The sequence below is a fragment of the Erythranthe guttata genome, chromosome 6, assembly GCF_056151865.1.
Source record: "Erythranthe guttata isolate IM_541 chromosome 6, IM_541, whole genome shotgun sequence".
Lineage (NCBI taxonomy): Eukaryota > Viridiplantae > Streptophyta > Magnoliopsida > Lamiales > Phrymaceae > Erythranthe > Erythranthe guttata.
Window position 1 is genome coordinate 338,188 of NC_142538.1, and position 16,786 is coordinate 354,973.

Here is a 16,786-nt window from a genome sequence, read left to right on the forward strand (position 1 = left end):
TCTTTGAAATTGAGGTTTTTTATTTTGTGGTTGATTTAGGTAAATTATAGTTGTTTTCGATTTTTATAGTTGATTTCAATAATTCTATAGTTGATTTCAATAATTTTATAGTTGATTTCGACAATTTTGTAGTTGATTTTGATTTTTTTATGATCGATATTATTAATTTGTAGTTGATTTTATTTGGTACATCTGCTATTGAAAACCACTACTTTTTTATAGTCGTTTTACAAGTTTCTTGTAAACCACTAATTTTTGTAGTCGTTTTACAAGTTTCTTATAGTTGCTTCGGGAAATAAAGAAACAAAAAAATAGTTGTTTTTAGTAATTTTATAGTTGATTACGAAGAAAATTGAGCCAAACAAAAATTATAGTTGATTTCAAAGAAAAATAGTTGTTTTCGGAAATAATAGTCGATTTGAAAAACCAATAACTAAAAAAAATTAAAATTAAAAAAAAAATTAAAAAAATATGGAAAATAATATATTTAAAAAAATAGTTTTTTTTTAAAATAATTATTTTTTAAAATAAATAAATGATTTTTATAATATATATATATATATATATATATATATATATATATATATATGTGTGTGTGTGTGTGTGTGTGTGTGTGTATATTATAGTAATGGAAAGTGAATAGGAGAGATGGTAAATTTGGAATAATAGAAAAGTTGGATCTATCACTTATAATGAAAAAGGGAATGGATCTCCCATTATTAAAAAAACACTGAGGGGGTTATGACTAATAGTACCTAAAAGTTAATTCCAAAATAAGACATAACTCTTAAAATAGCTTATTAAATATAGGAGTCTATCATCTCTTTGGTTAACAAAAGAACATAGCTTATGCTCCTAACTTTTGAAATGGGCTTTTTGACCTACAAAAGATTGAGCCCCCATTGACTTGGGATTATACTTAAAAAAGGTGAGGTGCATTTGGGCAATCACAAATTCCCAATTTGTGGCCAACGTAAATCCAACACATCCTTTATTTTGTCCCACAGATTTGGCGCCTCGACATCGTCTTACGTAATAGTAATGCATATATAATTGATTATCAACTCACTATTCTTATTATTACAAAAAGAAAATAATAACAATAATGAAAAATACTACTTTTTGGACCGACCAATAATTGTCTAACACTGACCTTACAAGCATTATCCACTCTCTTCCTTTAGATGCTTCATAATATTTTCTTCAATGTATTTTAGTAATTGCTTCAAGCAACCTGTCACCAAACTGAAAGTTATAGATAATTCTACTATATTAATTATTAAATATTTATTAAGTGCCTGCAAATTTAAATCACTTCATAATTCATATGTTGGAATATAAGAATTTAAGTTCAAATAAGTTCAAGTTTAGAACATTAAAAGTCCAAGCAAAAAAAAAAAAGTAAAAAAATAAAAAAGGAAAAGTTTGAACATGGGATAGCTGCTGACATTTGTCGTATCCAACTTCACATGAAACCCATGTTTTCATTTCTTAAAGAAAAAAAAGAAACTTGTCAGAGGGTGTGGGGGGTGGGGCCAAGACACCGACGTAAATGTGGTTCTTCAATTTCAAACCAACTGATTGCTCCAATTATATTTATATATATATTTTGGATAAAAACAACTCCTGGAGTAAGTGGAAGGTCAGTTTACAGGCACCGTCGGATCTAGAGAAGAAAGATACACATGTTCACAACAACCAGATTGGTGCTTACCTGTCATGACAGATCCCCATTGTCAAGTTGATCCCCATTCGCCACATGGGTCAGAAAAAAAACATAATACCAGGAAATACTAATATTTATTATTTACTACTAGGTGACAACAAAACAACTTTGTAGGCTTATTGTACCTCAACTGCTCCTTTTTGCAAAGAACAAAAAGATAATCGGCCAACTGCCCTTCAGATCTTGTCTAAATTCACTGATCATACATTAATCATCACATGTTAAATCTAATTATTGCACTAAAAAAAAAAAAGAAAAAAGGTAAAGACTTCATTCATTATTGAAGTTAAATTTTGAAGTGTCTATACAAGTAGGTAGGATCTTACTATTTTGAACATTCATCATTACTGCCAATTGCTTACTATAGAACGCATTATTTCATCTTAAAATGAATTCCACCCACATTTATGTGTGTGTGCATCATTAGTTATTCACTTATTTAAACCTCTTCCTCTCATTATATAAGACTCCATTTCCAAGAAAGAATTTTCCTACACATTTAGACACACACACACACACACACACGCAAGCATTGTTCTCTCTGGAAAAGGACAAATTTGTCCAGTGCCTATTACCAGTTGTTATAATATTCCAAAAAGAGAGGAACACCTTACTTTCTATTGGAATTGTTATCTGATTCCTAAGCAGACAAGCTTCTACTTATCTCTCTCTCTCTCTCTCTCTCCTCTATCTCTTCTCTCTGTTTCATCCATTGAGAGTTAGAGAGAGTAGTGATGGAGAAGCTGAACAAGTTGTTAGAAGCAGAAGCAACAAATATAGAAAGACCAGACGAAGAAGAAGGCCATGATGATCTCCATCAGTCACTGCTCAAAAGAAACAGAACACTTTCCTCCAATCAACTCGCCTTTGTTGGGACCAAGGTTTCTCATATAGAGAGCTTGGATTATGAGTAAGAACCTACCTATCTAAACTTAATTTCTATATATATAACTCACAATACTGAACATAGAAGAAATAAACTTGTGTACGTACCTGACACACAGGATCAATGAGAATGATCTGTTCAAGCAAGATTGGAGAAGCAGATCAAAAGTCCAAGTTTTGCAGTACATTTTCTTGAAATGGTTGCTTGCTTTCCTAGTTGGCCTTCTCACTGGAGTCATAGCAACTCTCATCAATCTTGCTGTTGAAAATATAGCCGGATACAAACTCCGGGCCGTGGTTAAGTACATCGATCAAGAAAGGTAATAATGCCTCATGATCTGCAGTAGTAATTGATCATCACTAATCATGATTAGTGATTTTTTTTTTTTTTTTTTTTGAGTAATTAGATGACTGAAAATAATGTGATGGGTATTGGCAGATACCTCATGGGATTTGTATATATGGCTGGAGCAAATTTTCTGCTGACGTTTGTAGCTGCGATTCTCTGTGTTTGCTTTGCACCCACAGCAGCTGGACCTGGAATTCCTGAAATTAAAGCTTATTTAAATGGAGTTGACACCCCTGATATGTTTGGTGCAACACAATTGATTGTTAAGGTGCATTGTTTTCTACAAATATATATACTTAAAGAAATTATTATTATTATTCGATATTATGTGTTTTGCATTGGTACCTGATTTTGGCAATGGAAAATAGATAAAATGTAAGAATTAAAACGGTTTTTCAGAAGAGAGTGCAAAATCTACTATCATGCAGAGTAATAGACTAAAAATTTTGAGGTACATTACAGATAATAGGAAGCATTGGGGCTGTTTCTGCTGGATTGGATCTTGGCAAAGAAGGGCCTCTAGTGCACATCGGGAGCTGCATTGCTGCGCTATTAGGGCAAGGCGGGACCGAAAAATACCGAATTAGATGGCGTTGGCTGAGATACTTCAACAACGATCGTGACCGTAGAGATCTGATCACCTGCGGCTCATCTTCTGGTGTATGTGCAGCTTTCCGGTCACCCGTCGGTGGGGTCCTCTTTGCTCTCGAAGAGGTGGCTACATGGTGGAGAAGTGCTCTTCTCTGGAGAACCTTTTTCAGCACAGCAGTGGTGGTTGTAGTGCTTAGAGCCGCCATGGAATACTGCAAATCCGGCGAATGTGGGCTGTTTGGTAAAGGAGGCTTAATCATGTTCGATGTGAGTGGTGTCTCTGTGAGGTACCATGTAGTGGATATTATCCCTGTGGCTGTTATCGGAGTTGTTGGTGGCGTTTTGGGAAGCCTTTATAACTACCTTCTCCACAAAGTCCTCAAAGTCTACAATGTCATAAATAAGTAAGCATAAGCACCACCATTTTCTTCCTAACTAAGTTTCAATTTCGAATCTCAGTATTTTTTTTTTATGGCAACTTTTTTTGCAGGAAGGGGAAAGTTCCTAAGCTTATCCTCAGCTTGAGTGTCTCTATTTTCACTTCTGTGTGCCTTTACGGACTTCCTTTTCTTGCAAAGTGCCAGCCTTGTGATCAGTCGTTACCCGATTCTTCTTCCTGCCCGAATACCGGTGGGGCAGGAAATTTCAAGCAATTCAACTGCCCGAGCGGCTACTACAACGACCTAGCCACTCTTCTCCTCACAACCAACGACGATGCTGTTCGAAGCATATTCTCCATAAACACAGCAACAGAATACAACATCGTCTCCCTGATTATCTTCTTTCTACTGTATTGCATATTAGGACTCATCACCTTTGGAATAGCAGTTCCTTCGGGCTTGTTCCTCCCAATCATTCTAATGGGCTCAGCTTATGGGCGTTTGCTCGGTATGGCAATGGGGCCCTACACAAGAATCGATCAGGGGCTTTACGCAGTTCTTGGTGCAGCCTCACTCATGGCTGGTTCTATGAGAATGACTGTTTCCCTTTGTGTCATATTTCTAGAGCTTACCAACAACCTTCTATTACTGCCTATAACAATGCTGGTTCTTCTCATTGCTAAAACCGTCGGAGATTGCTTCAATCCGAGTATCTACGATATAATCCTGGAGCTTAAAGGGCTGCCGTTCTTGGACGCAAATCCTGAGCCGTGGATGAGGAATATCACAGCTGGTGAGCTTGCAGATGCTAAACCAGCAATTGTCACTCTTAACGGGGTCGAGAAAGTGGGCCGTATAGTGGAAGTATTGAAGAACACAACGTATAACGGTTTTCCAGTTGTGGATTGTGGAGTTACTCCATCGATGGGTTCTTCGCCAAACGGTGCGAATGAACTGCATGGGCTAATCTTGAGGGCCCACCTCCTTTTAGTGTTGAAGAAGAAGTTGTTCCTGAAAGAGAGGAGAAGAACGCAGGAATGGGAAGTTATAGAGAAATTTACGTGCATGGATTTAGCTGAAAGGGGTGCTACCATTGAAGAGGTAACTGTGAGCAAGGACGAAATGGAGATGTACGTTGATTTACATCCCTTGACCAATACAACTCCGTACACTGTGGTGGAGAGCATATCGGTTGCGAAGGCGATGGTTCTCTTTAGGCAATTGGCGCTCCGACACATGCTCATTCTGCCTAAATATCAAGCAGCTGGGGTAAGTTCAAGAACCATAACTATATATGCATGTATATATGTATAAATGAAACATCATTTGACAGAAACATGTTCTTATTACCTATTGGTTTTGATTGTTTGACAGGTTTCTCCGGTGGTGGGGATTTTGACGAGGCAGGACTTGATAGCTCACAATATTTTGAGTGCCTTTCCTCATCTGGAAAAGTCCAAGGCAAATAAGAAAGGGCATTGATCTCCCAACAGCTACTATACAAGCATTTGTGGCGTTGCCAGAAATATCGCAGCATGATTTTGTGGAACACTTCGATTCTTTTCTCCAGATTCATAGGCACATATTTTATATATATATTTATATAGTAAAAAGAGGAGTGTACACCATTTCTCACCGTAAAATACTGTCTGAAGTATACATCAGTTCATAATACATCCCATCTCTTAGAATCACTTGGTCTGTATGGAGCAACGGTACCAAATGAATGAATAATCAAATCTTTTTTTTTTTTTTTTTTGTCCGTTTCAATCATAATAGTTCACAAATTTCAAATCCTTTAACAGAATTGCAGCCTAAAGTTTGTAAATGTAAGGCAACAATTTCCTCACCAGATATGAACAACCTTGATATTGAGGCAAACAGATTATTTAGGGCTGCCTCCAGCATGGATTGGAAATAACATATTGATCCTGCCAATAGTACAAACCACTCCACTGACACTTGCATAAGAGCCCAAATGGCCATGAAAACAACCAGTTTGAGTAACAGCGCATTTATTAAAATATGCATCAGTTGTTAATCCAGAAGAGACCACAAATATTCAACTACACAATTAAGGGGGCCTTTGAGGTCGGTTTAACCTCTTACCCCAAATGAGGCATTAGTGGAGTAACCCAAAACAAATGCTCCCTCGTTTGGAGCGTTAGCGCCAAATGTTTAGTACTGATTAAAACAAGAATATTTTAGAGAGAGCACCACTCTGAAAACTTTGGCAAGGGTGCATAGAAATTATATACTGGTAAAGCTTGTTCGACAAAGGTACATGATTGAGTCGATAATGAAGCATCAGCATTCAGCAGACTTAATTTACAATAGAAAGCAGACCCAATGCATCAAATGGGTGAGACCAGAAGCCTGAGATCAATCATCAGTGCCGAAGTAACGATCACCAAATTCTCCCATACCAGGTATCACACGGAATTCTTCATTCAGTGCCACATCAATCTCTGAGGTCACAATTTTTAAGGAGGGGAAACGTTTGCAAACACAATGTATTCCCTCGGGTGCCTGCATACAAAACAAATATAAGAATATGCTTCAATTCCATACTAAGAAAAAAGAAACTTTTTTATTCACAAAGAAATGACTCACAGATATGAGGTTTAGAAATATAATGTGTGATTCTGGAACTCCTTTCTGTATGAGTAACTCAATTGCCTGATTAGCAGAGTTACCTGGAAGGATAAGTTTTTTTTTTGGTCAGATCTCAGCAAAAAGATCAAAACAAAGTATACACAAATGAATACATCAGCAATAACTTCATGTAACAGATACCTGTAGCAAGAACTGGGTCAAGGAGAAGGACATGGCGCTCGGAAATGTCGTTAGGAAGTTTCTCATATACAAGCTGTTTAGGTTAGGAGAAATTTTGTTAAAACAAAAAAAGGAAAGAAACCCACAAAATTGTCAAAAAAAAATTATGAGGCTCAATCTTAAGAAAACAGAAACTCAACCTGCTTTCCATTGTCACCGTCACGGTGGATTAAGATTTTCCCAATTTTAATCCCTTTGCAACAAGCACGCAGTGCGTTTTCCATGCTTTCACCACTGGTTAAGAAGAAAATACAAAATACCTTCTCTATAAACAGATCCTTAATCTCGTATTTATTAGAAAATAAACATTTAACGAATAAATCTGACAGTTATCAGTGAAGAGTAATTAAAATTTGAATACAGAAACACAGAATTGAGAAACACGGGCGAGACTAACTCTAATACTAACCCACCTACTAGAAATGAAAGGAGAAAAGAAAACCTATTGAAAAGAAGTCTGCATTTGTCTAAGATCCCGGGCCCTAACATACAATGAACTCATATTTAAGCATCACATTGAACATATTTTCTTACCTTCGAATGATAGAAACCCCACACAATTTCTTGCAAAAATCGACACCGGTATATACAGACCCTGCATCAGAAAAACCGTAAACTTTCAAAGTGCTCTAGTCTCAATGAAGTAGTTGAGTAAGTTAAATGAATTAAGGGTAGACCCCTCAAGAGTACGTGTCTTTGTTATGCATACCAGTTGGAGTGACAACTTGCATCTCGGTGAAGGGTAAGTGGCCAAGACCATGCTCCACAACCTGAAAAATCATACGTGAAAAAATTGCTGTGTATTTGGGACATATTCTCTGGTTGTGATTTTCAGTGGTAAAAAAGAATTCATAATTACCAGACGGATAAGCCTGTCGGAATAAAATACAAAATCATGTTTTGATATCTCTCGGTCTCGAATCAGGGTATGCATACCTCTTATCTGTACATAGAGGTCATAGATGTCGAGTTTAAGGACAAATAAAAAAATACCACAGTTATAAAGTTAAAAGATATCGATGCTGATTAATACAAGTTAGAGCTATAGTGAGTAACTGTAAGTTTTAATTTTTAAAGATGGAAGTTCCCAATCCAACTGTGTTTATAGCATTTCCTAGTGATTAAACTATGATATAGCCCAATTTCATGTCAATTGTTGCAATCCCAACATAACACTCTTTTCTTTTCACTCCCCCTCCACATTTGGAGACCTAAAAACTGAAATTAAAAAAACCTGCTAATGTTGAGCAAATTTATTTTCTTGTCTTCCGAAAATAATTTTACATGCAAGTTAGTATGAAACGGAAAGAAGATTTTATAAGGGATACCTGGAAAGTCGACTGTATCACATACACATTAGGATATATCTTACACAGGTCGTGCTGGCCAAGCTTGGTGCGAATATGTTGGACAATCAAGTCAATCGCAACATGATTATCACCTCCACGGGGTATAATAACATCAGCATATTTTTTCGATGGCAGAACAAAATCGTCAAAAGCAGGCTTCACGAATTTTGCATACTGTACCAAGGATAATAATCACAGAAGTAACATTTTAGTTTTGGAATAAATTAAACAATATCAATCTTCAGTCACGAAAGATAAAGAAAAAGATGCCTGCCTGTTCAAGGACTGAGTTTATGTCCCTACCCCTCTCAACTGTATCCCGTCTTATTCTACGTGCAAGCCTCACATCAGCATCTGAATCAATCAACCAAAACAAAAGAAATGATAGAAAAGACTGAATGCTGCTAGCCCAAACTTCAAATTATATACAGCAACACAAAATGAATAAATAACGCAAACTGATTCAATGTTAACCTGTGTCAACAAAAATCTTCATATTCATCAAGTTTCGCACTCGTTGGTCATGAAATACAAGAATACCCTCCAGTATTATTACATCAGATGCATTCACCTGAATTGTGCAGTGTGAGTATTTCAGGGGATTTAACTAATGATGCTGCAAACTAACAATGCAATCTGCATTAAAGCTCTAGGCTGTTTATAATATTAAAATTCAAGATGTGTACCTGGCGGAAGCTCTCTGAACTCCTTTGATGTGATTTAAAGTCATATATAGGAACGTGGACAGGCTGACCAGCCTTTAGCTTCCCAACACACTCAAGGAGCTGCTCCGTGTCAAAGGCATCTAAAAGTAAATACTTGTGGGAATTAAACTAAATGATTTCCATACAAAATCGAGTATCAAACTCAAGTCCGAACAATTGGGATTAGTATAATGAAGATACAATTTCAGATCATGAACTAAGTCACCTGGATGATCAAAATTGTACTCGTGCACACGTTTCAACTCTTCAGGAGTCAAACCGCGATAAAAAGAATCCTGCATTAGATCAGGTTAGGATATGTTCAAATTTTGCGTTAAATTATAATTTAAAATGCTCAAATCTACATTTCTCGTAGCTAGTGTTTCGGAGAGCCCAATGTTAAGTCTGTAAACAGGCAGCCAGGTATTTCTAAAAATCGGGTGGAAGGTCCAAACATTTTTTTAAGAAACCAAACAACTGCCTAAAAACACCATTGTTGACATCATTATCTAAGAATACAAACTCTAGAAATTTCCAGAAGCAAAGGACCATTTTGTAGGTTCTCCAGAATGTTGAATATCTCGTTTGCACATCCCTCAACACATAATTCTAGTTTATTCTGCAACCGCTTCTACAAATTGTAATGTAGTTTTAAGAGTCCAATTGCTGATCTAAATAGGATATAACGTTGCTTAATGGTGTTTGAAGAACAACTCGAGAATTTACAGCAAAAAAGTAAGAGCAAATACGAAAAAAAAAAAAAAAAAAAAAACACGTAACCATTCAGAACCTGATTGACGAGCACTACACGATGATCATGAAGCTGCTGAATAATCATATCACAAACGGTCGTCTTACCAGACGCCGTTCCCCCAGAAACCCCTGCTCGACAATATTAAAAAAAAAAAAAAGTGAATCAAAACAAGTCATCAGAAAAACAAAGCCAAAAACAAATCCAAGACAGTATTTATAATTCCAATTCATAAAAAGGAAATTAAATCACCAATTACGAAAGGCTGCTTGAGCGCGGTGGAATCGGAGACGACGGGGTGAAAAAACGAAGTGGGAGAGGCGGCGGCAGAAGCGCGTGGTGAAGACGAAGTGGCGGACATAAAACCGTCGAGACGGAGGCCGGAGAAGTGCGGTCCCGACGCCGCCTCCATAACGTAGTCTATAGCCGTCGTCTCCTCCGGCATCTTTATTGTTTAGTGAAAGGGGGTTTCGAGTTTGAAGTTGGAATACTGTGCTGCGTTTGGGTGCGTGCTGCAGACTTTTTCGTTTGGCTTATTTTCCACTCCCATTCCCCACTTATTATACCCTTTTTCCTTTTATTTTCTGCCCCTTGCAATTTTTTTATTACGGAAATTACCAATTATAAACTATGAGCTTTATAAATTTAAATTTTAGATGAGCTTAATAATTTAACAAATTACAAATATTTCCTTCAAATATTGAAATAAAATGTGAAAAGGGTATAGTTGGAATCTTATTCAAGGATCACATGTAACTCATGAGTCATGACTATAATTTTATTAATAAAAAAAAAAAATTAGACACGTGCAAAAGCTATTCGATTCCTCACAACTAACTCCTAACTCATTCATATATATAACAAACCAAACAAAATGCTGAATCAACACACATGTAATTTGTAAAGTGGCATTTCAGAAAATAACCACAGTATAGAAAACGGTTATAGCCTAGACAAAAAGCACAGCAGACGCCACGAACGAGGCAATCGAGGCAAATAAACCGAGAAATTGAAATCGGTCGGAAGACGCAGAAGCAGAATGAGCGGCTCCCGGCGGAGATGTGGTGGTGGTGGTGGTGGTGGAGGAGGAGGAGGATGAATCCGCCGCTACGGTCGTGATCTTAACCTTCATACCCTGTCCGCAATGGCCCGATGTACCACAAGCAAAGTATCGCGTACCGGCCTTGGTTAGCTTGATTGTGTCACTACCGGAACTCAACGAGTTCAACGAAGTGCCAACGTCGCAACTCTTAAGTGCGCTTTCACTTCCCAGTTCAACCACACTGTGCAATCCTGGAGTGTATTTGAACTCTATACGGATACAAAAATTTGAAAAAAAAAAAATATAACTAACGATAATCAAATTTGAATCGAATTTGAGTAATTAATTAAGCACGTATATTTAATATACCTAGTTCATCTCCAACATTGAATGTTTGAGCAGATGCCCACGAATCGAAATCTGTGGATTCATCCCAGCCTTGGCTTCCTCCGACGACGTGTTTCTTCGCTAGTGCTCGTTTCTCAAAAACCGTTAAAAGAATCACTAACAACAGCAACACAAATTTGCCACAAATCTTCATTGTGTTTCTTACTAATTAATTAACTACAATTGGCACTCGTTAATTTTTTCGATAATAATTATGAGGCATCAGTCATACCCCTATATAGTGATGAAATTTAATTTGAATTTGAAATTAATTATGATTGGTTGCATGTTAAGCGAATTCTGGTAGTCGGTTACATGGAATAAGTTCAAAGCTTCGCTTCGAACCTAAGCTAAAAATGTATGTGCTGTTCAAACAGGAAATGCTTTTCATGTACTTTATCAAAAATCGACATAATAATGATGTTATTCTAACACAGTATATTCGTACTAAAACGTAAATAATACTCAATTACGCAACTAACTAATCAATATCCTAGTAATCAGTGAATTAATTAATAAGTTAATCTTGCTAGAGCTTCTACTAGAAAACTTTATTTATTGTGTCTTCTAAAAAAGGCTATGATTTGATTATAGACAATGTCTTTGGCGGTGGTCCCCAATACGAAATCGACATGCGCGTAGTGATTGATATATTGAACTTGAAGCTTGTCTTTTTTGTGCGACTTTAGTATCTTGAGCAACGTAGCAACATCCTGAACATCAGATAGTGCATCTTGTCCACCGTAGCTTAGGAAGAGTGGAAAATCACGTCGGATATTCGATAAATTGTACACAGGTGGGGTCGATTCACCGTAATGCTCAAAATTAGAGTTGCCATAGTCGAATTTGGACAGGACTCCGTATCGAAAAGCTGCAAGTTCAACAAATGCAGTAATTTATTTTTATTTTTATTTTTATTTTTGAAAAAAAAGAGTATTAAGTTTTTGTTTTTTTTTATAATGTAATTAAACTCACTTTGAGCAAAATGAACGAGGTTCTTGGTTGCGGTGGGCTGGGGTTCATTCTTCAGGGTAGTATAAACAGTAGATGCATTCAGACAGCAATTCTTTCCTGTAATAATAATAACGTTGTAAAATTATGTAAGTGGAATAAATATTAGTTAGTAGTATAATGTAAATTAAACAAATTCGGAGATGAAATTATAAGAAAAATAAATAAATAAATACCAGTAAGTACAGTTAACATGTCATAACAGTTGAGGCCAGAACCAGCACACAAAGCATTCAGAAACATAGCTACTGCATCTCTGTAGAAATACAAAAAAAAAAACATTAATATAATTAATTAAAACAAAATAAAGATGAAGCTTAATAGATTTTTCTTAGTTTATAAGGCATGCATCCATAATTATTAATTATACCCTTTTGGATTGAATTCTGCCATCCCAAACATTGTAGTCAAGATCTGTTGGGATCCAATATATTAATAATTAGAAAAATCGAAAACAAAAAAAATAATTTAAATAGTGAAAATGAAAGAAATGCATTAATTAATGTGCTTACTTCACCAACAAAGACATTAGCTGCTACAATACCAAGATCAGTTTTCATATGAGTTAGGTAAGCGACGGGGCTTAACAGGGCAGCCGATTTAACGTTGTGAAGTTTTCGGTTCGATAGTGAAGCCAAAGCTATCAATGTTCCCTGCATTTTTTAACGCACACTTATCGATCCATAAGGTACAAGTACAACTCATGAACTCGTTACAAGTACTTAATTAATTTTGCAGTACAATTACAATATATATGCAGGTAATTAGTAAAAGATTATATTGTTAATTGGTTGAGTTGGATATGTAATTAATTACCATAGAATGGCCTACGTAGTGGATTTTGTGACCAGTTTGTTTGAAAACAAACCCAATGATTGCTGGTAATTCATGAGTCACCAATTCATCCCATGTCCAGTTCCAATATTCCTGACGTCATCATATATTCAAATTCATATATAAATTAAATTATTTTTGTCAATTAATTAATTATAAAAAAATGTGTGTGTGTGTGTGTGTGTGTGTTTGTACCGGGTCAGTAGGATCAAGGGTGAGGTGTCGCCTGCTGAACCGGGTTCCTCTGGTGTTGGAAATCCATACATCAAATCCATTGTCTGCTAATACAGTGGCAAGCGACTGTTGGGGAGTATTCAGCATCCACGTCATCCCATCCTGCATTTTTTTATTATAATTAGATATACAATTTCTTTACAGTGACAGCTGTCATTCTTCTCTTCTAGACTGTATGTATTGCGCATGAAACTCAATTTTACGCATGGAACTCTTTTTTTTTCCTTCCTATTTATATATAGGTAAAAAAAATTTTAAAAAATATTAAAGATATAAATAAATAAATATTAGAATCCGTACAACAAGAATGCCGTGTTGCAGCAAAACCGGCGGCCGTTTATGGCCGCGACGGACTCTTGTCCGGCCCTCCGGGATCCTTTGAACGCTTAATATGTAGCCATCATCAGTCGTTACCTAAGAACATATATAACTTCTATTTTAACACTTTAATTAATATATAATACTATAAAAAAAGAATTAAACTGGCCGGGCCTTAATTAATTACTAGCTAGCTATCCGATCTTACTTGGAATTCTTGGCATTTATAGCCATGTAATGTGGCGGCAGCGGCGGCGCACATCCCTGCTGCTGGCGGCCGAGCCACCTTATCTTCCAGCAGAAAACCACCGTGGCTGGAGGAGAGCGCTCGATGAGGAAGGTGTAGTGAGATTACTAATACTGAGGTCAGAAAAGCTAAATTCGAGAAGCTGTTTAAAACCATTGTTGATTTGTAATGTTTTATTAACTAAATAATCTCTTTATTTATGTGTTTGCACAAGTGATTAATTAATCATTATTAAGACAGGAAAAATGGATCAGGGAAGAAATGGTCATTGTCCACAATACTAGGCTCCTGTCTTAATTGACTTAGCTTCTGCAATTTTATCGGGAAAGATCCAAACACATGGTTAAGATAAGACACAATCTGAAAAGCACTAATTGATTGATATACACAATTGATCATCATATTTGCAGTAGTTGCTTTACTTCTTATAGATCGAAAACACGTTTGTACTTGTACAGAAAACGTTTTCTCTCTCTCTCTCTGTATTTCAATGGAGTTTTTCGTGTAAATTTCTCACTATCAAGCAGTTCTGAAAAGTGAAAACAAACAAGTTCCATACGAAATTGGCTGGCTCACCAATTATCAACATATACATTAATTAATTATTGCCAAAATTTTCGAACATAAAAAACAATAATAAAATATATCAGCCAACGCTCCGAGCAGGGCTCATCCTCTTTTTCCGTTCATTAAAGCTACGATTCGAGAGCAACCGAGGAAGACAACATTGTCCAGACTTTAAAGATTTGTCTTCAGTCGCAAGGACTCCATTGGGAGTGGGAGTAGTTCTTTCACCACCAACCCCAGGGGTGCCACTTGTCTCGTTTTTATTGGCTGCAGCATTTTCATTGTCAGCGTAATTATCGACACGTAAGCTCTCTTTGAAAAGTTCAGAAAGTCTCTTCTTCTTATCTGGAGTAGACGATTCAGTTACAGAATCAGCTGTTTCTTCCACTAATATAGGAGCTTTATTAACTTGTAGAACTCCAATCGAGAAGCTGTGGTGAACTGGTGTACTTCCACGAGACGGTGTAAAATCTACAATTAAAAATAAAAAAATAAAAAAATTGATGTAGTTTCGGAATGGATAAATCGTAAAATATCTCGAATATGGCAAAACCAAACTCTGTCAGAAACTAATAAAAAGGATAGGGGAGTAACTAATGGGCAGCTGTGCAATTACACCTTGTTATAAAGTAAGGTAAAGGCTAAATTAATGTCAATTGAATTTTTGAACGAAAAACGGACAGAAACGTTTAACTAGAAACATAATAGAGACTGCTGAAAATGAAGTTTCGAGTAAAATTAAAAAGAATTTAATTTTATGATAAGTTGCAGAGTGTTACTTACCACCATTAACACTAACAAAGTCATCTTCACAATCTGATTCTAACCATGGTTGAGAATCAAAGAAGGCTTCATCTTTGCTACCTGCAAGAAATCGGTCTGCAATAAGTCAATAAACATTAATCGGTCTGCATTGTAATAAAAACGCACCCACTTTTCATCGTCCGGTTGTTCGAAATTGAAAAAAAAAAAAAAGAATTCTTTAATTTTTAGATCTGGATAGAGTTATGGGTTTGTTAGGTCCTACATAATGTGGAAAATCCTCGAATTTTAGCAACAAATGCATTGTCTACATCAGCCAACTGTGTTAGGTTTTCCGGAGGGCTACTCGTCAGTTTTCATTTAAACAAGCGACTGCAACATTTAAAACAAATAGCATGCTTGCTTTACGAAAAAACTTCCGTCTTTCAATTTTCAGTAATAACTGATTCACCTACCAGAATAAATTCCACGTTACTCGAAGTATGCATAGGTTTCCATCTCCACTAATCCGACATAACGAAAACATTCATAACACAAAGAATTATTTCAAAGTCTCTTATAATAGTATAGTTTTCGAATAACACAAATAACGAAAAATCCGGAGAAATATAAACCATCTAAATTGGAGTGATACAGAATTCGAATAGCAAATATCGAAAAGTATAATTTTCGCAAAACTAATTAATTCAATCATATTGAGTAAAGAGCCAAGAGAAAAAGTAAAAAGTAACAAAACAAAATAAAATAAAATAAATTCAATTTTATGATTGGGGAAGAAACAAAAAGCATGTACAAACAACTCAAAACCACATTATTGGTTGCCCCCACAGAAATTTTGCCAGCTTGCTTGAGGTACATAACGATGTCAACAACCCAAATCACAACAGATGCAACGGTAATAATATATCATGAATTGAAGTTTTGAACCAGAAATTTTCGGAATTAATTAAATTTAAATTAGAACAGAGAAAAATAATAATACCAGCGTGAGGAAAACGAGTGGGTGAGAAGTGAGAGTTCACTGCCACTGGAACAGTGCGATCCCCAACGTTGACCGTGTCGGAATTGTCTTTGACCGGCGACGGGATGAGAATCTTTTCGTTTTTGGACCCGATTGACAAACGGAGCCTGAAGGCAGAATCCGGGTGTTTGTGCACCGAAACACACGAACCCATCTCTACAAAATACGTATACGGTATTTCCCCTTTTTAAGTTACATACATATATATCAAGTCATCAACAACACCTTCCTTTACACATAAAGACAGTTCCTTATTTCTCCGTCATAGAAACACACAAAAAGGGCACTTTTTAGAGAGAGAGTTTAGAGAGAGAGAGAGAGAGAGAGAGAGAGAGAGAGAGTGAAGTAGAAGTGAGAAGGAGAAGGGACAGGGAAGAAGAAACAGCAAGGAGGGGAGGGGCGTTTCAAGCGTTACCCCTTCACTTGAATAAAATGAATTATTATAGGGGAAACAAAGGGATGATTAGACGATGAAAGTCATGATGCCATTGAAAATTGATTGAAACACACAAAAAATAAAATGTGATGGATCAAAAAATCTCAAGTTGAGAGAGATTTATGAGGGGGTTTGAAAGCTAAGTAATTGTATGCAAGGTTGTAAAAATCGGTAATCGGGTCCGAGTCGGTCAGGCACCGACTCACGATTAATCGGTGCGGCGGTGATTAATCGGTGATAAATCGGAAATAAATCGGTTTTTAAAATTTAATATAATATATTTGTAGATATTATTTATAAATACTCAAAACATAGATAAAAAATATTTAAACATAGTTATATCTCGATCATGTGTAT

The 16,786-nt window shown here is 36.2% G+C and overlaps 5 protein-coding genes across 7 annotated transcripts; 1 reads left to right on the forward strand and 4 right to left on the reverse strand.

Annotated features, from left to right (window-relative positions):
* Positions 1–1,870: 1,870 nt before the first annotated feature.
* Positions 1,871–5,687, forward strand: LOC105964172 (chloride channel protein CLC-b). Its single transcript, XM_012988697.2, has 6 exons — positions 1,871–2,636; positions 2,731–2,931; positions 3,051–3,228; positions 3,423–3,955; positions 4,042–5,200; positions 5,306–5,687. The coding sequence occupies exons 1-6, from the start codon at positions 2,461–2,463 to the stop codon at positions 5,411–5,413; spliced, it is 2,355 nt and encodes a 784-aa protein (XP_012844151.2). The 5' UTR covers positions 1,871–2,460; the 3' UTR covers positions 5,414–5,687.
* Positions 5,688–5,929: 242 nt separating this feature from the next.
* On the reverse strand, positions 5,930–10,237 carry LOC105964240 (uridine/cytidine kinase UKL1, chloroplastic). The gene is made up of 14 exons (XM_012988766.2): positions 9,823–10,237; positions 9,610–9,701; positions 9,046–9,115; positions 8,802–8,920; positions 8,590–8,686; positions 8,390–8,469; positions 8,095–8,289; positions 7,626–7,709; positions 7,476–7,536; positions 7,301–7,361; positions 6,907–7,000; positions 6,728–6,800; positions 6,545–6,627; positions 5,930–6,460 (listed from the first exon to the last, which is right to left on the reverse strand). Exons 1-14 carry the CDS (start codon positions 10,013–10,015, stop codon positions 6,314–6,316), a joined length of 1,449 nt encoding a protein of 482 aa, XP_012844220.1. The 5' UTR covers positions 10,016–10,237; the 3' UTR covers positions 5,930–6,313.
* Positions 10,238–10,276: 39 nt separating this feature from the next.
* Positions 10,277–11,285, reverse strand: LOC105964361 (Cupredoxin superfamily protein). The gene is made up of 2 exons (XM_012988889.2): positions 10,982–11,285; positions 10,277–10,881 (listed from the first exon to the last, which is right to left on the reverse strand). Exons 1-2 carry the CDS (start codon positions 11,151–11,153, stop codon positions 10,520–10,522), a joined length of 534 nt encoding a protein of 177 aa, XP_012844343.2. The 5' UTR covers positions 11,154–11,285; the 3' UTR covers positions 10,277–10,519.
* Positions 11,286–11,356: 71 nt separating this feature from the next.
* LOC105964666 (triacylglycerol lipase 2) lies at positions 11,357–13,871 on the reverse strand. Its single transcript, XM_088819155.1, has 9 exons — positions 13,605–13,871; positions 13,379–13,492; positions 13,040–13,180; positions 12,827–12,937; positions 12,523–12,663; positions 12,381–12,424; positions 12,187–12,266; positions 11,975–12,070; positions 11,357–11,870 (listed from the first exon to the last, which is right to left on the reverse strand). Exons 1-9 carry the CDS (start codon positions 13,797–13,799, stop codon positions 11,551–11,553), a joined length of 1,242 nt encoding a protein of 413 aa, XP_088675281.1. The 5' UTR covers positions 13,800–13,871; the 3' UTR covers positions 11,357–11,550.
* Positions 13,872–14,139: 268 nt separating this feature from the next.
* LOC105964341 (uncharacterized protein At3g27210) lies at positions 14,140–16,570 on the reverse strand. Of its 3 annotated transcripts, XM_088819157.1 has the most exons (4): positions 15,955–16,410; positions 14,994–15,089; positions 14,487–14,681; positions 14,140–14,432 (listed from the first exon to the last, which is right to left on the reverse strand). In XM_088819157.1, the coding sequence occupies exons 1-4, from the start codon at positions 16,145–16,147 to the stop codon at positions 14,290–14,292; spliced, it is 627 nt and encodes a 208-aa protein (XP_088675283.1). In that variant the 5' UTR covers positions 16,148–16,410; the 3' UTR covers positions 14,140–14,289. The 3 variants fall into 3 exon arrangements, with proteins under 3 accessions (XP_088675283.1, XP_012844331.2, XP_012844326.2); XM_012988877.2 differs by having other exon boundaries at positions 14,140–14,681; positions 14,994–15,074; positions 15,955–16,570; XM_012988872.2 differs by having other exon boundaries at positions 14,140–14,681; positions 15,955–16,540.
* Between the last annotated feature and the right edge of the window lie 216 nt (positions 16,571–16,786).

Coding starts and splice junctions, on each gene's coding strand:
- LOC105964172 (XM_012988697.2), top strand. CDS start 2,461: ATGGAGAAGCTGAACAAGTTGTTAGAAGCAGAAGCAACAAATATAGAA. Junction 3,956..4,041: donor GTCTACAATGTCATAAATAA/GTAAGCATAAGC, acceptor CTTTTTTTGCAG/GAAGGGGAAAGTTCCTAAGC. Junction 5,201..5,305: donor CTAAATATCAAGCAGCTGGG/GTAAGTTCAAGA, acceptor ATTGTTTGACAG/GTTTCTCCGGTGGTGGGGAT.
- LOC105964240 (XM_012988766.2), bottom strand. CDS start 10,015: ATGCCGGAGGAGACGACGGCTATAGACTACGTTATGGAGGCGGCGTCG. Junction 9,702..9,822: donor CAAGCAGCCTTTCGTAATTG/GTGATTTAATTT, acceptor ATTGTCGAGCAG/GGGTTTCTGGGGGAACGGCG. Junction 6,801..6,906: donor ACGGTGACAATGGAAAGCAG/GTTGAGTTTCTG, acceptor TAACCTAAACAG/CTTGTATATGAGAAACTTCC.
- LOC105964361 (XM_012988889.2), bottom strand. CDS start 11,153: ATGAAGATTTGTGGCAAATTTGTGTTGCTGTTGTTAGTGATTCTTTTA. Junction 10,882..10,981: donor CAATGTTGGAGATGAACTAG/GTATATTAAATA, acceptor GTATCCGTATAG/AGTTCAAATACACTCCAGGA.
- LOC105964666 (XM_088819155.1), bottom strand. CDS start 13,799: ATGGTTTTAAACAGCTTCTCGAATTTAGCTTTTCTGACCTCAGTATTA. Junction 12,664..12,826: donor ACTACGTAGGCCATTCTATG/GTAATTAATTAC, acceptor TAAAAAATGCAG/GGAACATTGATAGCTTTGGC. Junction 12,071..12,186: donor CATGTTAACTGTACTTACTG/GTATTTATTTAT, acceptor TTATTATTACAG/GAAAGAATTGCTGTCTGAAT.
- LOC105964341 (XM_012988872.2), bottom strand. CDS start 16,147: ATGGGTTCGTGTGTTTCGGTGCACAAACACCCGGATTCTGCCTTCAGG. Junction 15,090..15,954: donor CACTCGTTTTCCTCACGCTG/GTATTATTATTT, acceptor GACTTATTGCAG/ACCGATTTCTTGCAGGTAGC. Junction 14,682..14,993: donor CTTTGTTAGTGTTAATGGTG/GTAAGTAACACT, acceptor TTTTAATTGTAG/ATTTTACACCGTCTCGTGGA.